This window comes from Brugia malayi, assembly GCF_000002995.4.
Source record: "Brugia malayi strain FR3 genome assembly, contig: Bm_v4_ChrX_scaffold_001, whole genome shotgun sequence".
NCBI lineage: Eukaryota > Metazoa > Nematoda > Chromadorea > Rhabditida > Onchocercidae > Brugia > Brugia malayi.
This window is the reverse complement of record NW_025062479.1, coordinates 21,248,812-21,274,328: the sequence shown is the minus strand read 5'-3', so window position 1 is coordinate 21,274,328 and position 25,517 is coordinate 21,248,812. Positions and strand designations below refer to the sequence as shown.

General features: G+C 42.5%; 1 protein-coding gene across 1 annotated transcript; it reads left to right on the top strand.

Annotated features, from left to right (window-relative positions):
* Positions 1–792: 792 nt before the first annotated feature.
* On the top strand, positions 793–25,258 carry Bm3141 (uncharacterized protein; the record flags this gene model as incomplete). The annotated part of the gene is made up of 17 exons (XM_043075631.1): positions 793–1,150; positions 1,236–1,353; positions 1,437–1,807; positions 1,989–2,199; positions 2,235–2,947; positions 2,986–4,202; positions 4,285–10,150; positions 10,350–10,511; positions 10,552–11,718; positions 11,795–13,924; positions 13,965–15,290; positions 15,367–19,122; positions 19,161–23,137; positions 23,455–23,759; positions 24,067–24,271; positions 24,357–24,596; positions 25,079–25,258. 17 exons carry the CDS (start codon positions 793–795, stop codon positions 25,256–25,258), a joined length of 22,302 nt encoding a protein of 7,433 aa, XP_042931565.1.
* Between the last annotated feature and the right edge of the window lie 259 nt (positions 25,259–25,517).

The window sequence follows — 25,517 nt, the reverse complement described above, 5'->3', positions numbered from 1 at the left end:
ATGAAGTCAACTGTATCTGCAAATGAAACAGGCGTTGAAGGAAGGATTCAAGAAGAGGAAGAAGAGGAGGAATACAAAAAATTGGGCGAAAAAGGAGAAACGACATATATGGAAGCTTCAGTATCACCATCAGCAGGCACTGGGCTGCTTGGTCTTGGTCTATCGATGACATCGTCCTCTATACCCTGAATCTTCAGTGTCGATGAAGTCAACTGTATCTGCAAATGAGACAGGCATTGAAGGAAGGATTCAAGAAGAGGAAGAAGAGGAGGAATACAAAAAATTGGGCGAAAAAGGAGAAACGACATATATGGAAGCTTCAGTATCACCATCAGCTGGCACTGGGCTGCCTGGTCTTGGTCTATCGATGACATCGTCCTCTATCCCTGAATCTTCAGTGTCGATGAAGTCAACTGTATCTGCAAATGAAACAGGAATTGAGGAAAGAATTCAAGAGGAGGAAGAAGAAATGAAAAGACTGGGAGAAAAGGGAGAAACGACATATATGGAAGCTCCAGTATCACCATCAGCAGGCACTGGGCTGCTTGGTCTTGGTCTATCGATGACACCCTTCTCTACACCTGAATCTTCAGTGTCGATGAAGTCAACTGTATCTGCAAATGAAACAGGAATTGAGGAAAGAATTCAAGAGGAGGAAGAAGAAATGAAAAGACTGGGAGAAAAGGAGAAACGACATATATGGAAGCTTCAGTATCACCATCAGCAGGCACTGGGCTGCTTGGTCTTGGTCTATCGATGACATCGTCCTCTATCCCTGAATCTTCAGTGTCGATGAAGTCAACTGTATCTGCAAATGAAACAGGCGTTGAAGGAAGGATTCAAGAAGAGGAAGAAGAGGAGGAATACAAAAAATTGGGCGAAAAAGGAGAAACGACATATATGGAAGCTTCAGTATCACCATCAGCAGGCACTGGGCTGCTTGGTCTTGGTCTATCGATGACACCCTTCTCAACACCTGAATCTTCAGTGTCGATGAAGTCAACTGTATCTGCAAATGAAACAGGCGTTGAAGGAAGGATTCAAGAAGAGGAAGAAGAGGAGGAATACAAAAAATTGGGCGAAAAAGGAGAAACGACATATATGGAAGCTTCAGTATCACCATCAGCTGGCACTGGGCTGCCTGGTCTTGGTCTATCGATGACATCGTCCTCTATCCCTGAATCTTCAGTGTCGATGAAGTCAACTGTATCTGCAAATGAAACAGGCAATTGAAGGAAGGATTCAAGAAGAGGAAGAAGAGGAGGAATACAAAGACTGGGCAGAAAAGGGAGAAACGACATATATGGAAGCTTCAGTATCACCATCAGCTAGGCACTGGGCTGCTTGGTCTTGGTCTATCGATGACATCGTCTCTATACCTGAATCTTCAGTGTCGATGAAGTCAACTGTATCTGCAAATGAAACAGGAATTGAAGGAAGAATTCAAGAAGAGGAAGAAGAGAGAATGACAAAAATTGGGCGAAAAAGGGAGAAACGACATATATGGAAGCTTCAGTATCACCATCAGCAGGCACTGGGCTGCTTGGTCTTGGTCTATCGATGACATCGTCCTCTATCCCTGAATCTTCAGTGTCGATGAAGTCAACTGTATCTGCAAATGAAACAGGCGTTGAAGGAAGGATTCAAGAAGAGGAAGAAGAGGAGGAATACAAAAAATTGGGCGAAAAAGGAGAAACGACATATATGGAAGCTTCAGTATCACCATCAGCTGGCACTGGGCTGCCTGGTCTTGGTCTATCGATGACATCGTCCTCTATCCGAATCTTCAGTGTCGATGAAGTCAACTGTATCTGCAAATGAAACAGGAGTTGAGGAAAGAATTCAAGAAGGAGGAAGAAGAGAATACAAAAATTGGGCGAAAAAGGAGAAACGACATATATGGAAGCTTCAGTATCACCATCAGCAGGCACTGGGCTGCTTGGTCTTGGTCTATCGATGACACCCTTCTCTAACACCTGAATCTTCAGTGTCGATGAAGTCAACTGTATCTGCAAATGAAACAGGCGTTGAAGGAAGGATTCAAGAAGAGGAAGAAGAGGAGGAATACAAAAAATTGGGCGAAAAAGGAGAAACGACATATATGGAAGCTTCAGTATCACCATCAGCTGGCACTGGGCTGCTTGGTCTTGGTCTATCGATGACATCGTCCTCTATCCCTGAATCTTCAGTGTCGATGAAGTCAACTGTATCTGCAAATGAAACAGGAATTGAAGGAAGGATTCAAGAAGAGGAAGAAGAGGAGGAATACAAAAATTGGGCGAAAAAGGAGAAACGACATATATGGAAGCTTCAGTATCACCATCAGCAGGCACTGGGCTGCTTGGTCTTGGTCTATCGATGACACCCTTCTCTACACCTGAATCTTCAGTATCGATGAAGTCAACTGTATCTGCAAATGAAACAGGAATTGAAGGAAGGATTCAAGAAGAGGAAGAAGAGGAGGAATACAAAAAATTGGGCGAAAAAGGAGAAACGACATATATGGAAGCTTCAGTATCACCATCAGCAGGCACTGGGCTGCTTGGTCTTGGTCTATCGATGACATCGTCCTCTATACCTGAATCTTCAGTGTCGATGAAGTCAACTGTATCTGCAAATGAGACAGGCATTGAAGGAAGGATTCAAGAAGAGGAAGAAGAGGAGGAATACAAAAAATTGGGCGAAAAAGGAGAAACGACATATATGGAAGCTTCAGTATCACCATCAGCTGGCACTGGGCTGCCTGGTCTTGGTCTATCGATGACATCGTCCTCTATCCCTGAATCTTCAGTGTCGATGAAGTCAACTGTATCTGCAAATGAAACAGGAATTGAGGAAAGAATTCAAGAGGAGGAAGAAGAAATGAAAAGACTGGGAGAAAAGGGAGAAACGACATATATGGAAGCTTCAGTATCACCATCAGCAGGCACTGGGCTGCTTGGTCTTGGTCTATCGATGACACCTTCTCTATACCTGAATCTTCAGTGTCGATGAAGTCAACTGTATCTGCAAATGAAACAGGAATTGGGGAAAGAATTCAAGAGGAGGAAGAAGAAATGAAAAGACTGGGAGAAAAGGGAGAAACGACATATATGGAAGCTTCAGTATCACCATCAGCAGGCACTGGGCTGCTTGGTCTTGGTCTATCGATGACACCCTTCTCTACACCTGAATCTTCAGTATCGATGAAGTCAACTGTATCTGCAAATGAAACAGGCGTTGAAGGAAGGATTCAAGAAGAGGAAGAAGAGGAGGAATACAAAAAATTGGGCGAAAAAGGAGAAACGACATATATGGAAGCTTCAGTATCACCATCAGCAGGCACTGGGCTGCTTGGTCTTGGTCTATCGATGACACCCTTCTCAACACCTGAATCTTCAGTGTCGATGAAGTCAACTGTATCTGCAAATGAAACAGGCGTTGAAGGAAGGATTCAAGAAGAGGAAGAAGAGGAGGAATACAAAAAATTGGGCGAAAAAGGAGAAACGACATATATGGAAGCTTCAGTATCACCATCAGCCGGAACTGGGCTGCCTGGTCTTGGTCTATCGATGACACCCTTCTCTATACCTGAATCTTCAGCGTCGATGAAGTCAACTGTATCTGCAAATGAAACAGGCGTTGAAGGAAGGATTCAAGAAGAGGAAGAAGAGGAGGAATACAAAAAATTGGGCGAAAAAGGAGAAACGACATATATGGAAGCTTCAGTATCACCATCAGCTGGTACCGGGCTGCTTGGTCTTGGTCTATCGATGACACCGTTCTCTAAACCGGAATCTTCAGTGTCGATGAAGTCAACTGTATCTGCAAATGAAACAGGCGTTGAAGGAAGGATTCAAGAAGAGGAAGAAGAGGAGGAATACAAAAAATTGGGCGAAAAAGGAGAAACGACATATATGGAAGCTTCAGTATCACCATCAGCAGGCACTGGGCTGCTTGGTCTTGGTCTATCGATGACACCTTTCTCTATACCTGAATCTTCAGTGTCGATGAAGTCAACTGCATCTGCAAATGAAACAGGCGTTGAAGGAAGGATTCAAGAAGAGGAAGAAGAGGAGGAATACAAAAAATTGGGCGAAAAAGGAGAAACGACATATATGGAAGCTTCAGTATCACCATCAGCTGGCACTGGGCTGCCTGGTCTTGGTCTATCGATGACATCGTCCTCTATCCCTGAATCTTCAGTGTCGATGAAGTCAACTGTATCTGCAAATGAAACAGGCGTTGAAGGAAGAATTCAAGAAGAGGAAGAAGAGGAGGAATACAAAAAATTGGGCGAAAAAGGGAGAAACGACATATATGGAAGCTTCAGTATCACCATCAGCAGGCACTGGGCTGCTTGGTCTTGGTCTATCGATGACATCGTCCTCTATACCTGAATCTTCAGTGTCGATGAAGTCAACTGTATCTGCAAATGAAACAGGCATTGAAGGAAGAATTCAAGAAGAGGAAGAAGAGGAGGAATACAAAAAATTGGGCGAAAAAGGAGAAACGACATATATGGAAGCTTCAGTATCACCATCAGCAGGCACTGGGCTGCTTGGTCTTGGTCTATCGATGACATCGTCCTCTATACCTGAATCTTCAGTGTCGATGAAGTCAACTGTATCTGCAAATGAAACAGGCGTTGAAGGAAGGATTCAAGAAGAGGAAGAAGAGGAGGAATACAAAAAATTGGGCGAAAAAGGAGAAACGACATATATGGAAGCTTCAGTATCACCATCAGCAGGCACTGGGCTGCTTGGTCTTGGTCTATCGATGACATCGTCCTCTATACCTGAATCTTCAGTGTCGATGAAGTCAACTGTATCTGCAAATGAGACAGGCATTGAAGGAAGGATTCAAGAAGAGGAAGAAGAGGAGGAATACAAAAAATTGGGCGAAAAAGGAGAAACGACATATATGGAAGCTTCAGTATCACCATCAGCTGGCACTGGGCTGCCTGGTCTTGGTCTATCGATGACATCGTCCTCTATCCCTGAATCTTCAGTGTCGATGAAGTCAACTGTATCTGCAAATGAAACAGGAATTGAGGAAAGAATTCAAGAGGAGGAAGAAGAAATGAAAAGACTGGGAGAAAAGGGAGAAACGACATATATGGAAGCTTCAGTATCACCATCAGCTGGTACCGGGCTGCTTGGTCTTGGTCTATCGATGACACCCTTCTCAACACCTGAATCTTCAGTGTCGATGAAGTCAACTGTATCTGCAAATGAAACAGGCGTTGAAGGAAGGATTCAAGAAGAGGAAGAAGAGGAGGAATACAAAAAATTGGGCGAAAAAGGAGAAACGACATATATGGAAGCTTCAGTATCACCATCAGCAGGCACTGGGCTGCTTGGTCTTGGTCTATCGATGACATCGTCCTCTATACCTGAATCTTCAGTGTCGATGAAGTCAACTGTATCTGCAAATGAGACAGGCATTGAAGGAAGGATTCAAGAAGAGGAAGAAGAGGAGGAATACAAAAAATTGGGCGAAAAAGGAGAAACGACATATGTGGAAGCTTCAGTATCACCATCAGCTGGCACTGGGCTGCCTGGTCTTGGTCTATCGATGACATCGTCCTCTATCCCTGAATCTTCAGTGTCGATGAAGTCAACTGTATCTGCAAATGAAACAGGAATTGAGGAAAGAATTCAAGAGGAGGAAGAAGAAATGAAAAGACTGGGAGAAAAGGGAGAAACGACATATATGGAAGCTTCAGTATCACCATCAGCAGGCACTGGGCTGCTTGGTCTTGGTCTATCGATGACACCCTTCTCAACACCTGAATCTTCAGTATCGATGAAGTCAACTGTATCTGCAAATGAAACAGGCATTGAAGGAAGAATTCAAGAAGAGGAAGAAGAGGAGGAATACAAAAAATTGGGCGAAAAAGGAGAAACGACATATATGGAAGCTTCAGTATCACCATCAGCTGGCACTGGGCTGCTTGGTCTTGGTCTATCGATGACATCGTCCTCTATCCCTGAATCTTCAGTGTCGATGAAGTCAACTGTATCTGCAAATGAAACAGGAATTGAGGAAAGAATTCAAGAGGAGGAAGAAGAAATGAAAAGACTGGGAGAAAAGGGAGAAACGACATATATGGAAGCTTCAGTATCACCATCAGCAGGCACTGGGCTGCTTGGTCTTGGTCTATCGATGACACCCTTCTCAACACCTGAATCTTCAGTATCGATGAAGTCAACTGTATCTGCAAATGAAACAGGCATTGAAGGAAGAATTCAAGAAGAGGAAGAAGAGGAGGAATACAAAAAATTGGGCGAAAAAGGAGAAACGACATATATGGAAGCTCCAGTATCACCATCAGCTGGCACTGTGCCGCTTGGTCTTGGTCTATCGATGACATCGTCCTCTATCCCTGAATCTTCAGTCTCGATGAAGTCAACTGTATCTGCAAATGAAACAGGAATTGAGGAAAGAATTCAAGAGGAGGAAGAAGAAATGAAAAGACTGGGAGAAAAGGGAGAAACGACATATATGGAAGCTTCAGTATCACCATCAGCAGGCACTGGGCTGCTTGGTCTTGGTCTATCGATGACACCCTTCTCAACACCTGAATCTTCAGTATCGATGAAGTCAACTGTATCTGCAAATGAAACAGGCATTGAAGGAAGAATTCAAGAAGAGGAAGAAGAGGAGGAATACAAAAAATTGGGCGAAAAAGGAGAAACGACATATATGGAAGCTTCAGTATCACCATCAGCTGGCACTGGGCTGCCTGGTCTTGGTCTATCGATGACATCGTCCTCTATCCCTGAATCTTCAGTGTCGATGAAGTCAACTGTATCTGCAAATGAAACAGGAATTGAGGAAAGAATTCAAGAGGAGGAAGAAGAAATGAAAAGACTGGGAGAAAAGGGAGAAACGACATATATGGAAGCTTCAGTATCACCATCAGCAGGCACTGGGCTGCTTGGTCTTGGTCTATCGATGACATCGTCCTCTATCCCTGAATCTTCAGTGTCGATGAAGTCAACTGTATCTGCAAATGAAACAGGAATTGAGGAAAGAATTCAAGAGGAGGAAGAAGAAATGAAAAGACTGGGAGAAAAGGGAGAAACGACATATATGGAAGCTTCAGTATCACCATCAGCAGGCACTGGGCTGCTTGGTCTTGGTCTATCGATGACACCCTTCTCAACACCTGAATCTTCAGTATCGATGAAGTCAACTGTATCTGCAAATGAAACAGGCATTGAAGGAAGAATTCAAGAAGAGGAAGAAGAGGAGGAATACAAAAAATTGGGCGAAAAAGGAGAAACGACATATATGGAAGCTTCAGTATCACCATCAGCTGGCACTGGGCTGCCTGGTCTTGGTCTATCGATGACATCGTCCTCTATCCCTGAATCTTCAGTGTCGATGAAGTCAACTGTATCTGCAAATGAAACAGGAATTGAGGAAAGAATTCAAGAGGAGGAAGAAGAAATGAAAAGACTGGGAGAAAAGGGAGAAACGACATATATGGAAGCTTCAGTATCACCATCAGCAGGCACTGGGCTGCTTGGTCTTGGTCTATCGATGACATCGTCCTCTATACCTGAATCTTCAGTGTCGATGAAGTCAACTGTATCTGCAAATGAGACAGGCATTGAAGGAAGGATTCAAGAAGAGGAAGAAGAGGAGGAATACAAAAAATTGGGCGAAAAAGGAGAAACGACATATATGGAAGCTTCAGTATCACCATCAGCTGGCACTGGGCTGCCTGGTCTTGGTCTATCGATGACATCGTCCTCTATCCCTGAATCTTCAGTGTCGATGAAGTCAACTGTATCTGCAAATGAAACAGGAATTGAGGAAAGAATTCAAGAGGAGGAAGAAGAAATGAAAAGACTGGGAGAAAAGGGAGAAACGACATATATGGAAGCTTCAGTATCACCATCAGCAGGCACTGGGCTGCTTGGTCTTGGTCTATCGATGACATCGTCCTCTATCCCTGAATCTTCAGTGTCGATGAAGTCAACTGTATCTGCAAATGAAACAGGAATTGAGGAAAGAATTCAAGAGGAGGAAGAAGAAATGAAAAGACTGGGAGAAAAGGGAGAAACGACATATATGGAAGCTTCAGTATCACCATCAGCAGGCACTGGGCTGCATGGTCTTGGTCTATCGATGACACCCTTCTCAACACCTGAATCTTCAGTATCGATGAAGTCAACTGTATCTGCAAATGAAACAGGCGTTGAAGGAAGGATTCAAGAAGAGGAAGAAGAGGAGGAATACAAAAAATTGGGCGAAAAAGGAGAAACGACATATATGGAAGCTTCAGTATCACCATCAGCAGGCACTGGGCTGCTTGGTCTTGGTCTATCGATGACATCGTCCTCTATCCCTGAATCTTCAGTGTCGATGAAGTCAACTGTATCTGCAAATGAAACAGGAATTGAGGAAAGAATTCAAGAGGAGGAAGAAGAAATGAAAAGACTGGGAGAAAAGGGAGAAACGACATATATGGAAGCTTCAGTATCACCATCAGCTGGCACTGGGCTGCTTGGTCTTGGTCTATCGATGACATCGTCCTCTATCCCTGAATCTTCAGTGTCGATGAAGTCAACTGTATCTGCAAATGAAACAGGCGTTGAAGGAAGGATTCAAGAAGAGGAAGAAGAGGAGGAATACAAAAAATTGGGCGAAAAAGGAGAAACGACATATATGGAAGCTCCAGTATCACCATCAGCTGGTACTGGGCTGCTTGGTCTTGGTCTATCGATGACACCCTTCTCAACACCTGAATCTTCAGTATCGATGAAGTCAACTGTATCTGCAAATGAAACAGGCATTGAAGGAAGGATTCAAGAAGAGGAAGAAGAGGAGGAATACAAAAAATTGGGCGAAAAAGGAGAAACGACATATATGGAAGCTTCAGTATCACCATCAGCTGGCACTGGGCTGCCTGGTCTTGGTCTATCGATGACACCCTTCTCAACACCTGAATCTTCAGTGTCGATGAAGTCAACTGTATCTGCAAATGAAACAGGCGTTGAAGGAAGGATTCAAGAAGAGGAAGAAGAGGAGGAATACAAAAAATTGGGCGAAAAAGGAGAAACGACATATATGGAAGCTTCAGTATCACCATCAGCAGGCACTGGGCTGCTTGGTCTTGGTCTATCGATGACATCGTCCTCTATACCTGAATCTTCAGTGTCGATGAAGTCAACTGTATCTGCAAATGAAACAGGCATTGAAGGAAGGATTCAAGAAGAGGAAGAAGAGGAGGAATACAAAAAATTGGGCGAAAAAGGAGAAACGACATATATGGAAGCTTCAGTATCACCATCAGCTGGCACTGGGCTGCCTGGTCTTGGTCTATCGATGACATCGTCCTCTATCCCTGAATCTTCAGTGTCGATGAAGTCAACTGTATCTGCAAATGAAACAGGAATTGAGGAAAGAATTCAAGAGGAGGAAGAAGAAATGAAAAGACTGGGAGAAAAGGGAGAAACGACATATATGGAAGCTTCAGTATCACCATCAGCAGGCACTGGGCTGCTTGGTCTTGGTCTATCGATGACACCCTTCTCTACACCTGAATCTTCAGTATCGATGAAGTCAACTGTATCTGCAAATGAAACAGGCGTTGAAGGAAGGATTCAAGAAGAGGAAGAAGAGGAGGAATACAAAAAATTGGGCGAAAAAGGAGAAACGACATATATGGAAGCTTCAGTATCACCATCAGCTGGCACTGGGCTGCTTGGTCTTGGTCTATCGATGACATCGTCCTCTATCCCTGAATCTTCAGTGTCGATGAAGTCAACTGTATCTGCAAATGAAACAGGCATTGAAGGAAGAATTCAAGAAGAGGAAGAAGAGGAGGAATACAAAAAATTGGGCGAAAAAGGAGAAACGACATATATGGAAGCTTCAGTATCACCATCAGCTGGCACTGGGCTGCTTGGTCTTGGTCTATCGATGACATCGTCCTCTATCCCTGAATCTTCAGTGTCGATGAAGTCAACTGTATCTGCAAATGAAACAGGCATTGAAGGAAGAATTCAAGAAGAGGAAGAAGAGGAGGAATACAAAAAATTGGGCGAAAAAGGAGAAACGACATATATGGAAGCTTCAGTATCACCATCAGCAGGCACTGGGCTGCTTGGTCTTGGTCTATCGATGACATCGTCCTCTATCCTGAATCTTCAGTGTCGATGAAGTCAACTGTATCTGCAAATGAAACAGGAATTGAGGAAAGAATTCAAGAAGGAAGAAGAGGAGGAATACAAAAAATTGGGAGAAAAGGGAGAAACGACATATATGGAAGCTTCAGTATCACCATCAGCAGGCACTGGGCTGCTTGGTCTTGGTCTATCGATGACATCGTCCTCTATCACCTGAATCTTCAGTGTCGATGAAGTCAACTGTATCTGCAAATGAAACAGGCATTGAAGGAAGGATTCAAGAAGAGGAAGAAGAGGAGGAATACAAAAAATTGGGCGAAAAAGGAGAAACGACATATATGGAAGCTTCAGTATCACCATCAGCAGGCACTGGGCTGCTTGGTCTTGGTCTATCGATGACATCGTCCTCTATCACCTGAATCTTCAGTGTCGATGAAGTCAACTGTATCTGCAAATGAAACAGGCGTTGAAGGAAGGATTCAAGAAGAGGAAGAAGAGGAGGAATACAAAAAATTGGGCGAAAAAGGAGAAACGACATATATGGAAGCTTCAGTATCACCATCAGCTGGCACTGGGCTGCTTGGTCTTGGTCTATCGATGACATCGTCCTCTATCCCTGAATCTTCAGTGTCGATGAAGTCAACTGTATCTGCAAATGAAACAGGCATTGAAGGAAGAATTCAAGAAGAGGAAGAAGAGGAGGAATACAAAAAATTGGGCGAAAAAGGAGAAACGACATATATGGAAGCTTCAGTATCACCATCAGCAGGCACTGGGCTGCTTGGTCTTGGTCTATCGATGACACCCTTCTCTACACCTGAATCTTCAGTATCGATGAAGTCAACTGTATCTGCAAATGAAACAGGCGTTGAAGGAAGGATTCAAGAAGAGGAAGAAGAGGAGGAATACAAAAAATTGGGCGAAAAAGGAGAAACGACATATATGGAAGCTTCAGTATCACCATCAGCAGGCACTGGGCTGCTTGGTCTTGGTCTATCGATGACACCCTTCTCTACACCTGAATCTTCAGTGTCGATGAAGTCAACTGTATCTGCAAATGAAACAGGCGTTGAAGGAAGGATTCAAGAAGAGGAAGAAGAGGAGGAATACAAAAAATTGGGCGAAAAAGGAGAAACGACATATATGGAAGCTTCAGTATCACCATCAGCAGGCACTGGGCTGCTTGGTCTTGGTCTATCGATGACATCGTCCTCTATCCCTGAATCTTCAGTGTCGATGAAGTCAACTGTATCTGCAAATGAAACAGGCGTTGAAGGAAGGATTCAAGAAGAGGAAGAAGAGGAGGAATACAAAAAATTGGGCGAAAAAGGAGAAACGACATATATGGAAGCTTCAGTATCACCATCAGCTGGCACTGGGCTGCTTGGTCTTGGTCTATCGATGACATCGTCCTCTATCCCTGAATCTTCAGTGTCGATGAAGTCAACTGTATCTGCAAATGAAACAGGCATTGAAGGAAGGAATTCAAGAAGAGGAAGAAGAGGAGGAATACAAAAATTGGGCGAAAAAGGAGAAACGACATATATGGAAGCTTCAGTATCACCATCAGCAGGCACTGGGCTGCTTGGTCTTGGTCTATCGATGACATCCTTCCTCTATCACCTGAATCTTCAGTGTCGATGAAGTCAACTGTATCTGCAAATGAACAGGCATTGAAGGAAGAATTCAAGAAGAGGAAGAAGAGGAGGAATACAAAAAATTGGGCGAAAAAGGAGAAACGACATATATGGAAGCTTCAGTATCACCATCAGCTGGCACTGGGCTGCTTGGTCTTGGTCTATCGATGACATCGTCCTCTATCCCTGAATCTTCAGTGTCGATGAAGTCAACTGTATCTGCAAATGAAACAGGCGTTGAAGGAAGGATTCAAGAAGAGGAAGAAGAGGAGGAATACAAAAAATTGGGCGAAAAAGGAGAAACGACATATATGGAAGCTTCAGTATCACCATCAGCAGGCACTGGGCTGCTTGGTCTTGGTCTATCGATGACATCGTCCTCTATCCCTGAATCTTCAGTGTCGATGAAGTCAACTGTATCTGCAAATGAAACAGGCATTGAAGGAAGAATTCAAGAAGAGGAAGAAGAGGAGGAATACAAAAAATTGGGCGAAAAAGGAGAAACGACATATATGGAAGCTTCAGTATCACCATCAGCTGGCACTGGGCTGCTTGGTCTTGGTCTATCGATGACACCCTTCTCTACACCTGAATCTTCAGTATCGATGAAGTCAACTGTATCTGCAAATGAAACAGGCGTTGAAGGAAGGATTCAAGAAGAGGAAGAAGAGGAGGAATACAAAAAATTGGGCGAAAAAGGAGAAACGACATATATGGAAGCTTCAGTATCACCATCAGCAGGCACTGGGCTGCTTGGTCTTGGTCTATCGATGACACCCTTCTCTACACCTGAATCTTCAGTATCGATGAAGTCAACTGTATCTGCAAATGAAACAGGCGTTGAAGGAAGGATTCAAGAAGAGGAAGAAGAGGAGGAATACAAAAAATTGGGCGAAAAAGGAGAAACGACATATATGGAAGCTTCAGTATCACCATCAGCTGGCACTGGGCTGCTTGGTCTTGGTCTATCGATGACATCGTCCTCTATCCCTGAATCTTCAGTGTCGATGAAGTCAACTGTATCTGCAAATGAAACAGGCGTTGAAGGAAGGATTCAAGAAGAGGAAGAAGAGGAGGAATACAAAAAATTGGGCGAAAAAGGAGAAACGACATATATGGAAGCTTCAGTATCACCATCAGCTGGCACTGGGCTGCTTGGTCTTGGTCTATCGATGACACCTTTCTCTATACCTGAATCTTCAGCGTCGATGAAGTCAACTGTATCTGCAAATGAGACAGGCATTGAAGGAAGAATTCAAGAAGAGGAAGAAGAGGAGGAATACAAAAAATTGGGCGAAAAAGGAGAAACGACATATATGGAAGCTTCAGTATCACCATCAGCAGGCACTGGGCTGCTTGGTCTTGGTCTATCGATGACACCCTTCTCTACACCTGAATCTTCAGTATCGATGAAGTCAACTGTATCTGCAAATGAAACAGGCGTTGAAGGAAGGATTCAAGAAGAGGAAGAAGAGGAGGAATACAAAAAATTGGGCGAAAAAGGAGAAACGACATATATGGAAGCTTCAGTATCACCATCAGCAGGCACTGGGCTGCTTGGTCTTGGTCTATCGATGACATCGTCCTCTATACCTGAATCTTCAGTGTCGATGAAGTCAACTGTATCTGCAAATGAAACAGGCATTGAAGGAAGAATTCAAGAAGAGGAAGAAGAGGAGGAATACAAAAAATTGGGCGAAAAAGGAGAAACGACATATATGGAAGCTTCAGTATCACCATCAGCTGGCACTGGGCTGCCTGGTCTTGGTCTATCGATGACATCGTCCTCTATCCCTGAATCTTCAGTGTCGATGAAGTCAACTGTATCTGCAAATGAAACAGGAATTGAGGAAAGAATTCAAGAGGAGGAAGAAGAAATGAAAAGACTGGGAGAAAAGGGAGAAACGACATATATGGAAGCTTCAGTATCACCATCAGCAGGCACTGGGCTGCTTGGTCTTGGTCTATCGATGACACCCTTCTCTACACCTGAATCTTCAGTATCGATGAAGTCAACTGTATCTGCAAATGAAACAGGCGTTGAAGGAAGGATTCAAGAAGAGGAAGAAGAGGAGGAATACAAAAAATTGGGCGAAAAAGGAGAAACGACATATATGGAAGCTTCAGTATCACCATCAGCAGGCACTGGGCTGCTTGGTCTTGGTCTATCGATGACATCGTCCTCTATCACCTGAATCTTCAGTGTCGATGAAGTCAACTGTATCTGCAAATGAAACAGGCATTGAAGGAAGGATTCAAGAAGAGGAAGAAGAGGAGGAATACAAAAAATTGGGCGAAAAAGGAGAAACGACATATATGGAAGCTTCAGTATCACCATCAGCTGGCACTGGGCTGCTTGGTCTTGGTCTATCGATGACATCGTCCTCTATCCCTGAATCTTCAGTGTCGATGAAGTCAACTGTATCTGCAAATGAAACAGGCATTGAAGGAAGAATTCAAGAAGAGGAAGAAGAGGAGGAATACAAAAAATTGGGCGAAAAAGGAGAAACGACATATATGGAAGCTTCAGTATCACCATCAGCTGGCACTGGGCTGCTTGGTCTTGGTCTATCGATGACACCCTTCTCTACACCTGAATCTTCAGTGTCGATGAAGTCAACTGTATCTGCAAATGAAACAGGCGTTGAAGGAAGGATTCAAGAAGAGGAAGAAGAGGAGGAATACAAAAAATTGGGCGAAAAAGGAGAAACGACATATATGGAAGCTTCAGTATCACCATCAGCAGGCACTGGGCTGCTTGGTCTTGGTCTATCGATGACACCCTTCTCAACACCTGAATCTTCAGTGTCGATGAAGTCAACTGTATCTGCAAATGAAACAGGCATTGAAGGAAGAATTCAAGAAGAGGAAGAAGAGGAGGAATACAAAAAATTGGGCGAAAAAGGAGAAACGACATATATGGAAGCTTCAGTATCACCATCAGCTGGCACTGGGCTGCTTGGTCTTGGTCTATCGATGACATCGTCCTCTATCCCTGAATCTTCAGTGTCGATGAAGTCAACTGTATCTGCAAATGAAACAGGCGTTGAAGGAAGGATTCAAGAAGAGGAAGAAGAGGAGGAATACAAAAAATTGGGCGAAAAAGGAGAAACGACATATATGGAAGCTTCAGTATCACCATCAGCTGGCACTGGGCTGCCTGGTCTTGGTCTATCGATGACATCGTCCTCTATCCCTGAATCTTCAGTGTCGATGAAGTCAACTGTATCTGCAAATGAAACAGGAATTGAGGAAAGAATTCAAGAGGAGGAAGAAGAAATGAAAAGACTGGGAGAAAAGGGAGAAACGACATATATGGAAGCTTCAGTATCACCATCAGCAGGCACTGGGCTGCTTGGTCTTGGTCTATCGATGACACCCTTCTCTACACCTGAATCTTCAGTATCGATGAAGTCAACTGTATCTGCAAATGAAACAGGCGTTGAAGGAAGGATTCAAGAAGAGGAAGAAGAGGAGGAATACAAAAAATTGGGCGAAAAAGGAGAAACGACATATATGGAAGCTTCCAGTATCACCATCAGCTGGCACTGGGCTGCCTGGTCTTGGTCTATCGATGACATCGTCCTCTATCCCTGAATCTTCAGTGTCGATGAAGTCAACTGTATCTGCAAATGAGACAGGCATTGAAGGAAGGATTCAAGAAGAGGAAGAAGAGGAGGAATACAAAAAATTGGGCGAAAAAGGAGAAACGACATATATGGAAGCTTCAGTATCACCATCAGCAGGCACTGGGCTGCTTGGTCTAGGTCTATCGATGACACCTTTCTCTATACCTGAATCTTCAGCGTCGATGAAGTCAACTGTATCTGCAAATGAGACAGGCATTGAAGGAAGAATTCAAGAAGAGGAAGAAGAGGTGGAATACAAAAAATTGGGCGAAAAAGGAGAAACGACATATATGGAAGCTTCAGTATCACCATCAGCTGGCACTGGGCTGCCTGGTCTTGGTCTATCGATGACATCGTCCTCTATCCCTGAATCTTCAGTGTCGATGAAGTCAACTGTATCTGCAAATGAAACAGGCGTTGAAGGAAGGATTCAAGAAGAGGAAGAAGAGGAGGAATACAAAAAATTGGGCGAAAAAGGAGAAACGACATATATGGAAGCTTCAGTATCACCATCAGCTGGCACTGGGCTGCCTGGTCTTGGTCTATCGATGACATCGTCCTCTATCCCTGAATCTTCAGTGTCGATGAAGTCAACTGTATCTGCAAATGAAACAGGCGTTGAAGGAAGGATTCAAGAAGAGGAAGAAGAGGAGGAATACAAAAAATTGGGCGAAAAAGGAGAAACGACATATATGGAAGCTTCAGTATCACCATCAGCAGGCACTGGGCTGCTTGGTCTTGGTCTATCGATGACATCGTCCTCTATCCCTGAATCTTCAGTCTCGATGAAGTCAACTGTATCTGCAAATGAAACAGGAATTGAGGAAAGAATTCAAGAGGAGGAAGAAGAATTGAAAAGACTGGGAGAAAAGGGAGAAACGACATATATGGAAGCTCCAGTATCACCATCAGCTGGCACTGGGCTGCATGGTCTTGGTCTATCGATGACACCCTTCTCAACACCTGAATCTTCAGTATCGATGAAGTCAACTGTATCTGCAAATGAAACAGGCGTTGAAGGAAGGATTCAAGAAGAGGAAGAAGAGGAGGAATACAAAAAATTGGGCGAAAAAGGAGAAACGACATATATGGAAGCTTCAGTATCACCATCAGCAGGCACTGGGCTGCTTGGTCTTGGTCTATCGATGACATCGTCCTCTATCCCTGAATCTTCAGTCTCGATGAAGTCAACTGTATCTGCAAATGAAACAGGAATTGAGGAAAGAATTCAAGAGGAGGAAGAAGAATTGAAAAGACTGGGAGAAAAGGGAGAAACGACATATATGGAAGCTCCAGTATCACCATCAGCTGGCACTGGGCTGCATGGTCTTGGTCTATCGATGACACCCTTCTCAACACCTGAATCTTCAGTATCGATGAAGTCAACTGTATCTGCAAATGAAACAGGCGTTGAAGGAAGGATTCAAGAAGAGGAAGAAGAGGAGGAATACAAAAAATTGGGCGAAAAAGGAGAAACGACATATATGGAAGCTTCAGTATCACCATCAGCAGGCACTGGGCTGCTTGGTCTAGGTCTATCGATGACACCTTTCTCTATACCTGAATCTTCAGCGTCGATGAAATCAACTGTATCTGCAAATGAGACAGGCATTGAAGGAAGAATTCAAGAAGAGGAAGAAGAGGAGGAATACAAAAAATTGGGCGAAAAAGGAGAAACGACATATATGGAAGCTTCAGTATCACCATCAGCAGGCACTGGGCTGCTTGGTCTAGGTCTATCGATGACACCTTTCTCTATACCTGAATCTTCAGCGTCGATGAAATCAACTGTATCTGCAAATGAGACAGGCATTGAAGGAAGAATTCAAGAAGAGGAAGAAGAGGTGGAATACAAAAAATTGGGCGAAAAAGGAGAAACGACATATATGGAAGCTTCAGTATCACCATCAGCTGGCACTGTGCCGCTTGGTCTTGGTCTATCGATGACATCGTCCTCTATCCCTGAATCTTCAGTCTCGATGAAGTCAACTGTATCTGCAAATGAAACAGGAATTGAGGAAAGAATTCAAGAGGAGGAAGAAGAATTGAAAAGACTGGGAGAAAAGGGAGAAACGACATATATGGAAGCTCCAGTATCACCATCAGCTGGCACTGGGCTGCATGGTCTTGGTCTATCGATGACACCCTTCTCAACACCTGAATCTTCAGTATCGATGAAGTCAACTGTATCTGCAAATGAAACAGGCGTTGAAGGAAGGATTCAAGAAGAGGAAGAAGAGGAGGAATACAAAAAATTGGGCGAAAAAGGAGAAACGACATATATGGAAGCTCCAGTATCACCATCAGCTGGCACTGGGCTGCCTGGTCTTGGTCTATCGATGACATCGTCCTCTATCCCTGAATCTTCAGCGTCGATGAAGTCAACTGTATCTGCAAATGAGACAGGCATTGAAGGAAGAATTCAAGAAGAGGAAGAAGAGGAGGAATACAAAAAATTGGGCGAAAAAGGAGAAACGACATATATGGAAGCTCCAGTATCACCATCAGCTGGCACTGGGCTGCCTGGTCTTGGTCTATCGATGACATCGTCCTCTATCCCTGAATCTTCAGTGTCGATGAAGTCAACTGTATCTGCAAATGAAACAGGCGTTGAAGGAAGGATTCAAGAAGAGGAAGAAGAGGAGGAATACAAAAAATTGGGCGAAAAAGGAGAAACGACATATATGGAAGCTTCAGTATCACCATCAGCAGGCACTGGGCTGCTTGGTCTTGGTCTATCGATGACATCGTCCTCTATGCCTGAATCTTCAGTCTCGATGAAGTCAACTGTATCTGCAAATGAAACAGGAATTGAGGAAAGAATTCAAGAGGAGGAAGAAGAATTGAAAAGACTGGGAGAAAAGGGAGAAACGACATATATGGAAGCTCCAGTATCACCATCAGCTGGCACTGGGCTGCATGGTCTTGGTCTATCGATGACACCCTTCTCAACACCTGAATCTTCAGTATCGATGAAGTCAACTGTATCTGCAAATGAAACAGGCGTTGAAGGAAGGATTCAAGAAGAGGAAGAAGAGGAGGAATACAAAAAATTGGGCGAAAAAGGAGAAACGACATATATGGAAGCTTCAGTATCACCATCAGCAGGCACTGTGCCGCTTGGTCTTAGTGTATCGGTTGGACTGTTTTCGAAACCAGAATTGTCGGTGTCGATGAAGTCAACTGTACCTGCAAATGAAACAGGCGTTGAAGGAAGGATTCAAGAAGAGGAAGAAGAGGAGGAATACAAAAAATTGGGCGAAAAAGGAGAAACGACATATATGGAAGCTTCAGTATCACCATCAGCAGGCACTGGGCTGCTTGGTCTAGGTCTATCGATGACACCTTTCTCTATCCCTGAATCTTCAGTGTCGATGAAGTCAACTGTATCTGCAAATGAAACAGGCGTTGAAGGAAGAATTCAAGAAGAGGAAGAAGAGGAGGAATACAAAAAATTGGGCGAAAAAGGAGAAACGACATATATGGAAGCTTCAGTATCACCATCAGCAGGCACTGGGCTGCATGGTCTTGGTCTATCGATGACACCCTTCTCAACACCTGAATCTTCAGTGTCGATGAAGTCAACTGTAACTGCAAATGAAACAGGCGTTGAAGGAAGGATTCAAGAAGAGGAAGAAGAGGAGGAATACAAAAAATTGGGCGAAAAAGGAGAAACGACATATATGGAAGCTTCAGTATCACCATCAGCAGGCACTGGGCTGCTTGGTCTTGGTCTATCGATGACACCTTCTCTATACCTGAATCTTCAGTGTCGATGAAGTCAACTGTATCTGCAAATGAAACAGGCGTTGAAGGAAGAATTCAAGAAGAGGAAGAAGAGGAGGAATACAAAAAATTGGGCGAAAAAGGAGAAACGACATATATGGAAGCTTCAGTATCACCATCAGCAGGCACTGGGCTGCTTGGTCTTGGTCTATCGATGACATCGTCCTCTATCCCTGAATCTTCAGTGTCGATGAAGTCAACTGTATCTGCAAATGAAACAGGCGTTGAAGGAAGAATTCAAGAAGAGGAAGAAGAGGAGGAATACAAAAAATTGGGCGAAAAAGGAGAAACGACATATATGGAAGCTTCAGTATCACCATCAGCAGGCACTGGGCTGCCTGGTCTTGGTCTATCGATGACATCGTCCTCTATCCCTGAATCTTCAGTGTCGATGAAGTCAACTGTATCTGCAAATGAAACAGGCGTTGAAGGAAGGATTCAAGAAGAGGAAGAAGAGGAGGAATACAAAAAATTGGGCGAAAAAGGAGAAACGACATATATGGAAGCTTCAGTATCACCATCAGCAGGCACTGGGCTGCTTGGTCTTGGTCTATCGATGACATCGTCCTCTATCCCTGAATCTTCAGTGTCGATGAAGTCAACTGTATCTGCAAATGAAACAGGAATTGAGGAAAGAATTCAAGAGGAGGAAGAAGAAATGAAAAGACTGGGAGAAAAGGGAGAAACGACATATATGGAAGCTTCAGTATCACCATCAGCAGGCACTGTGCCGCTTGGTCTTGGTGTATCGGTTGGACTGTTTTCGAAACCAGAATTGTCAGTGTCTATGAAGTCAACTGTACCTGCAAATGAAACAGGCGTTGAAGGAAGGATTCAAGAAGAGGAAGAAGAGGAGGAATACAAAAAATTGGGCGAAAAAGGAGAAACGACATATATGGAAGAAGCTGCAGAGACTTTATCAGCCCCAGCTGTTCAGCTTGGTGTTGCTTTATCAGTGGCACCATTTTTGAAACCAGACTCATCATCTTCACCCCTTATATTGATGACGAAACCTGAGGTCGAAGGAAAGCTTGAAGAAGAAAAAGAAGAAGAGGGCTTGGAATATAAGAAACTCCTAGAAAGAGGAGAAACGACAGTGATGGACGAAGAAATCCAGAAATTGCCTTCAGCCCGCACCAAACATGTTGGTCTCGGTATATCATTTACACCACATTCGATGCTGGAATCATCATCCTTGCCATCTTTATTGCTTAAGAAACCTAAACAGAAATTCCCTCCAGCCCGCACCAGATATGTTGGTCTCGGTATATCAGTTACACCACATTCGATGCTGGAAACATCATCCTTGCCATCTGTACTAATTAAGAAACCTGAGGTACCGCATGAAAAACTCGATGAAGAAAAGCTTGAAGAAGAAAAAGAAGAAGAGGGCTTGGAATATAAGAAACTCCTAGAAAGAGGAGAAACGACAGTGATGGACGAAGAAATCCAGAAATTGCCTTCAGCCCGCACCAAACATGTTGGTCTCGGTATATCATTTACACCACATTCGATGCTGGAAACATCATCCTTGCCATCTGTATTGCTTAAGAAACCTAAACAGAAATTCCCTCCAGCCCGCACCAAATATATTGGTCTCGGTATATCAGTTACACCACATTCGATGCTGGAAACATCATCCTTGCCATCTGTACTAATTAAGAAACCTGAGGCACCGCATGAAAAACTCGATGAAGAAAAGCTTGAAGAAGAAAAAGAAGAAGAGGGCTTGGAATATAAGAAACTCCTAGAAAGAGGAGAAACGACAGTGATGGACGAAGAAATCCAGAAATTGCCTTCAGCCCGCACCAAACATGTTGGTCTCGGTATATCAGTTACACCACATTCGATGCTGGAAACATCATCCTTGCCATCTGTACTAATTAAGAAACCTGAGGTACCGCATGAAAAACTCGATGAAGAAAAGCTTGAAGAAGAAAAAGAAGAAGAGGGCTTGGAATATAAGAAACTCCTAGAAAGAGGAGAAACGACAGTGATGGACGAAGAAATCCAGAAATTGCCTTCAGCCCGCACCAAACATGTTGGTCTCGGTATATCAGTTACACCACATTCGATGCTGGAAACATCATCCTTGCCATCTGTACTGATTAAGAAACCTGAGGTACCGCATGAAAAACTCGATGAAGAAAAGCTTGAAGAAGAAAAAGAAGAAGAGGGCTTGGAATATAAGAAACTCCTAGAAAGAGGAGAAACGACAGTGATGGACGAAGAAATCCAGAAATTGCCTTCAGCCCGCACCAAACATGTTGGTCTCGGTATATCAGTTACACCACTTTCGATGCTGGAAACATCATCTTTGCCATCTGTATTGCTTAAGAAACCTAAACAGAAATTCACTCCAGCCCGCACCAAATATGTTGGTCTCGGTATATCAGTTACACCACATTCGATGCTGGAAACATCATCTTTGCCATCTGTACTGATTAAGAAACCTGAGGTACCGCATGAAAAACTCGATGAAGAAAAGCTTGAAGAAGAAAAAGAAGAAGAGGGCTTGGAATATAAGAAACTCCTAGAAAGAGGAGAAACGACAGTGATGGACGAAGAAATCCAGAAATTGCCTTCAGCCCGCACCAAACATGTTGGTCTCGGTATATCAGTTACACCACTTTCGATGCTGGAAACATCATCTTTGCCATCTGTACTGATTAAGAAACCTGAGGTACCGCATGAAAAACTCGATGAAGAAAAGCTTGAAGAAGAAAAAGAAGAAGAGGGCTTGGAATATAAGAAACTCCTAGAAAGAGGAGAAACGACAGTGATGGACGAAGAAATCCAGAAATTGCCTTCAGCCCGCACCAAACATGTTGGTCTCGGTATATCAGTTACACCACATTCGATGCTGGAAACATCATCCTTGCCATCTGTACTAATTAAGAAACCTGAGGCACCGCATGAAAAACTCGATGAAGAAAAGCTTGAAGAAGAAAAAGAAGAAGAGGGCTTGGAATATAAGAAACTCCTAGAAAGAGGAGAAACGACAGTGATGGACGAAGAAATCCAGAAATTGCCTTCAGCCCGCACCAAACATGTTGGTCTCGGTATATCAGTTACACCACTTTCGATGCTGGAAACATCATCTTTGCCATCTGTACTGATTAAGAAACCTGAGGTACCGCATGAAAAACTCGATGAAGAAAAGCTTGAAGAAGAAAAAGAAGAAGAGGGCTTGGAATATAAGAAACTCCTAGAAAGAGGAGAAACGACAGTGATGGACGAAGAAATCCAGAAATTGCCTTCAGCCCGCACCAAACATGTTGGTCTCGGTATATCAGTTACACCACTTTCGATGCTGGAAACATCATCTTTGCCATCTGTACTGATTAAGAAACCTGAGGTACCGCATGAAAAACTCGATGAAGAAAAGCTTGAAGAAGAAAAAGAAGAAGAGGGCTTGGAATATAAGAAACTCCTAGAAAGAGGAGAAACGACAGTGATGGACGAAGAAATCCAGAAATTGCCTCCAGCCCGCACCAAATATGTTGGTCTCGGTATATCAGTTACAACACATTCGATGCTGGAAACATCATCTTCGCCTGTACTAATGAAAAGGCCTGAGGTTCCATATGAAACAGAGAGCCGATATGTTACAGAAGAAATACTTTCATCATCTGAAATTGCTTCTAAACAGGTGAAATTCGAAGATAAACGCCTTGATATTGCAAACAAAACGGATTCTAGTGATATTTATATTCGTACTCGTTTCTCGACGTCGACACCTAATGTTTCTGTGGTTGAAGCTACAAGTTCGAGCATAGAAGAAACGAGTGCTGTTACTGAGCTAGTTGACGAAATTAAACAAGGTTGGCTGGAAGCAATGAAATCATTGGAACTATTGCGTAAGCATTTGCAAGATTTTGAAAGGAATATAAGAAAGGCAGCGCAGTTAAGGGCGAAAATGGCAGGTGCACAAGGGCGAGGAAATCGCAAAAATCGAAAGGTAAATTATAATTTTTGAGATTATTCCACTAGACTGCTAAAATTTAGAATAAAAAATGAAATTCATTTTTCTTTATTAATTTCAGCAAAAAATTGCTTTAAATTTAAAAGATATGAAAAAGCTAGCAATGCTGATCATTTTACTTAAACTTTCCATCTAAGAGAACATGATTGGTAATTCTGATGCAATTACTATTGGTTGGAACTAAAATTCTGTATACATAAAGTTTTCATTTGAACAGCCTGAAGTTTAAACAATGATGTGATCGTCAGAACATTTCAAAGATATGGAAAATGAAATGTTGAAATTTTTTTTAGGCGGATATTACAAACATATTTAGCAGTGATAAAGGAAAAAATGGACATGAACATATTGATCAACCTATGGACAATGAAAAAGAAATGGAAAAGCTGCTTTCTGCTAGTTTGGACGTTGATAATAGTACCAAAAATCATGGAAAATTGGAAAACGAAATGAATTTGAATGGCACTGAATCTACGATAGGTTTAAAATTCCGCGAACTCAGCAGTCACACCAATGTGGAAAGTAAGAAGATTGTCGAAAACAGTTGGCGAAAATCCGCTTTAAGGCAAACAGAAAATTTAATCAGGAATCGAAAATTGTAAGCTTCATTTCACTCACTAACTAGTAAAAAAGGAAATAAAATGAAAGAGATTTAAAAAACAAAACTATTTTTGCATAAGTTATCGAGACGATTTGTCATGTCAATTTTATTTTCTGGAAGGAATCATAAATGCATTCTGTCAGAAGCCACAAATTCACATTTCGGATGAGTAAAATACATCAGGATCGGAGAATTTTATGAAATTTCAACTTTTAAAGATTCTGATATGAAAAAAAAAAAACAATGAGAAGTTTTAGGATTAATTTTCAAAAATATAAAATTGTTTTGATGGTGAGAATTGTAGAATAACAAACAATCCTTCGGAAATGCGAAGGAAGATGTTGGAGGAACAGATGCATGAGGCGCTTGTGAGAATGGAAAATGGAAAACGTGATGAACAGGGAGAAATAGAGGTAAAATCGAAAAAAGAAAAGGAAGAGGAGGAAGACAGAGTAATTAATGGGACGGTGTATACCAGACTAATGGAAGAAAAGGCTCGTTTGGAAGAAGTGGGTTGTTTTATCATTGCTATTTAGGTTTTGGGAAAAGATCTGGAAAGCTAAGGTAGCAAATAAGTTAATCATATTTGTTCAGGCACGTCTTCTACGTGAAGAACAAGCGGAACTGAGAAAGAAGCAAGAACTTAACCATGGTTTTGCTGATAAGGCTCAACTGGAACGACAGGATCAAATAGCTCAAAAATTGGAACAACTTATCGAAAATGAAAGGCAACATCGTGAACAGCTTGAACGAGAAGAGCGGATGATGAATGCCAACATGAGACATCGCATGATCACACCTACCCTTGGCAGTCCGTTGGCGACTCTAATCCCTGTAACAAATTTAGTACTCACGTTTTAGTAGTCATGTCATCATAGCTATAATTAGCTGGACGATAGTCTGAAACTTGAAGTTTCAGGTTATAAGCAAAACATTGAAATTTGTAGTCCATCAGAGGATAATTTTAGTCATATGAAGTGGTAAGATTGAATGAGGGATGTTACTCGTTGTTTACTATTTACAAAAAACCTTCAAGTATTTATTGATTCATTCTAAGGGATTTTTACTATTAGTTAATAAGAGATGGCTAACACATATATAATGGAGTTCCTACTCCTTTCGTATTATCCATATTTTCGGTACACAACAATCTACTAATTTGATCTATTTTTGAGAAAAAAATTCTTGATTATTTCTAAGGAATGAAGCAGTAGATCAACAATATTTTGATGTTTTGGATATGAATTATTGATCGTTATCCTATATATTCTTTATTACACTTTTTGCTAGAGAGTTTGTCCATAACTCCATTTCAGAAAGCTGAAGAAGATTTGGTGCTCTCAACACAATGTTCTGTGATTCGAAAATTTGTGAGAGTGTTCGATATCAACGACGCCATTGAATGGATTCATATGAACTGTCCAATTGCTAAAATCTATTTCCCTGAAGAAAGTTGTGAACAAGTGGAAAAATTATTCAAATCTTGCTTACAATAGAATAGTGTAAATATCGCTGCAACTTGTAATATTTCTTACGGATTTTTCCTGAACAGTTTGCTCAATGCAAGTGTATCTGCAATTTCGCTTTTTACCTTATCTTTGTTCACACTTTCTACATATAATTTATTTATTTATTATACAATAAGTCATGCCGAATTTTTCCGAAACCTACTTTTTTAGCAAAAAATTGAGAATAATCAAACCAATTTGATGAACAACAAAAGGTGACAAATCAGATGTGATAGTAACTTCGTAT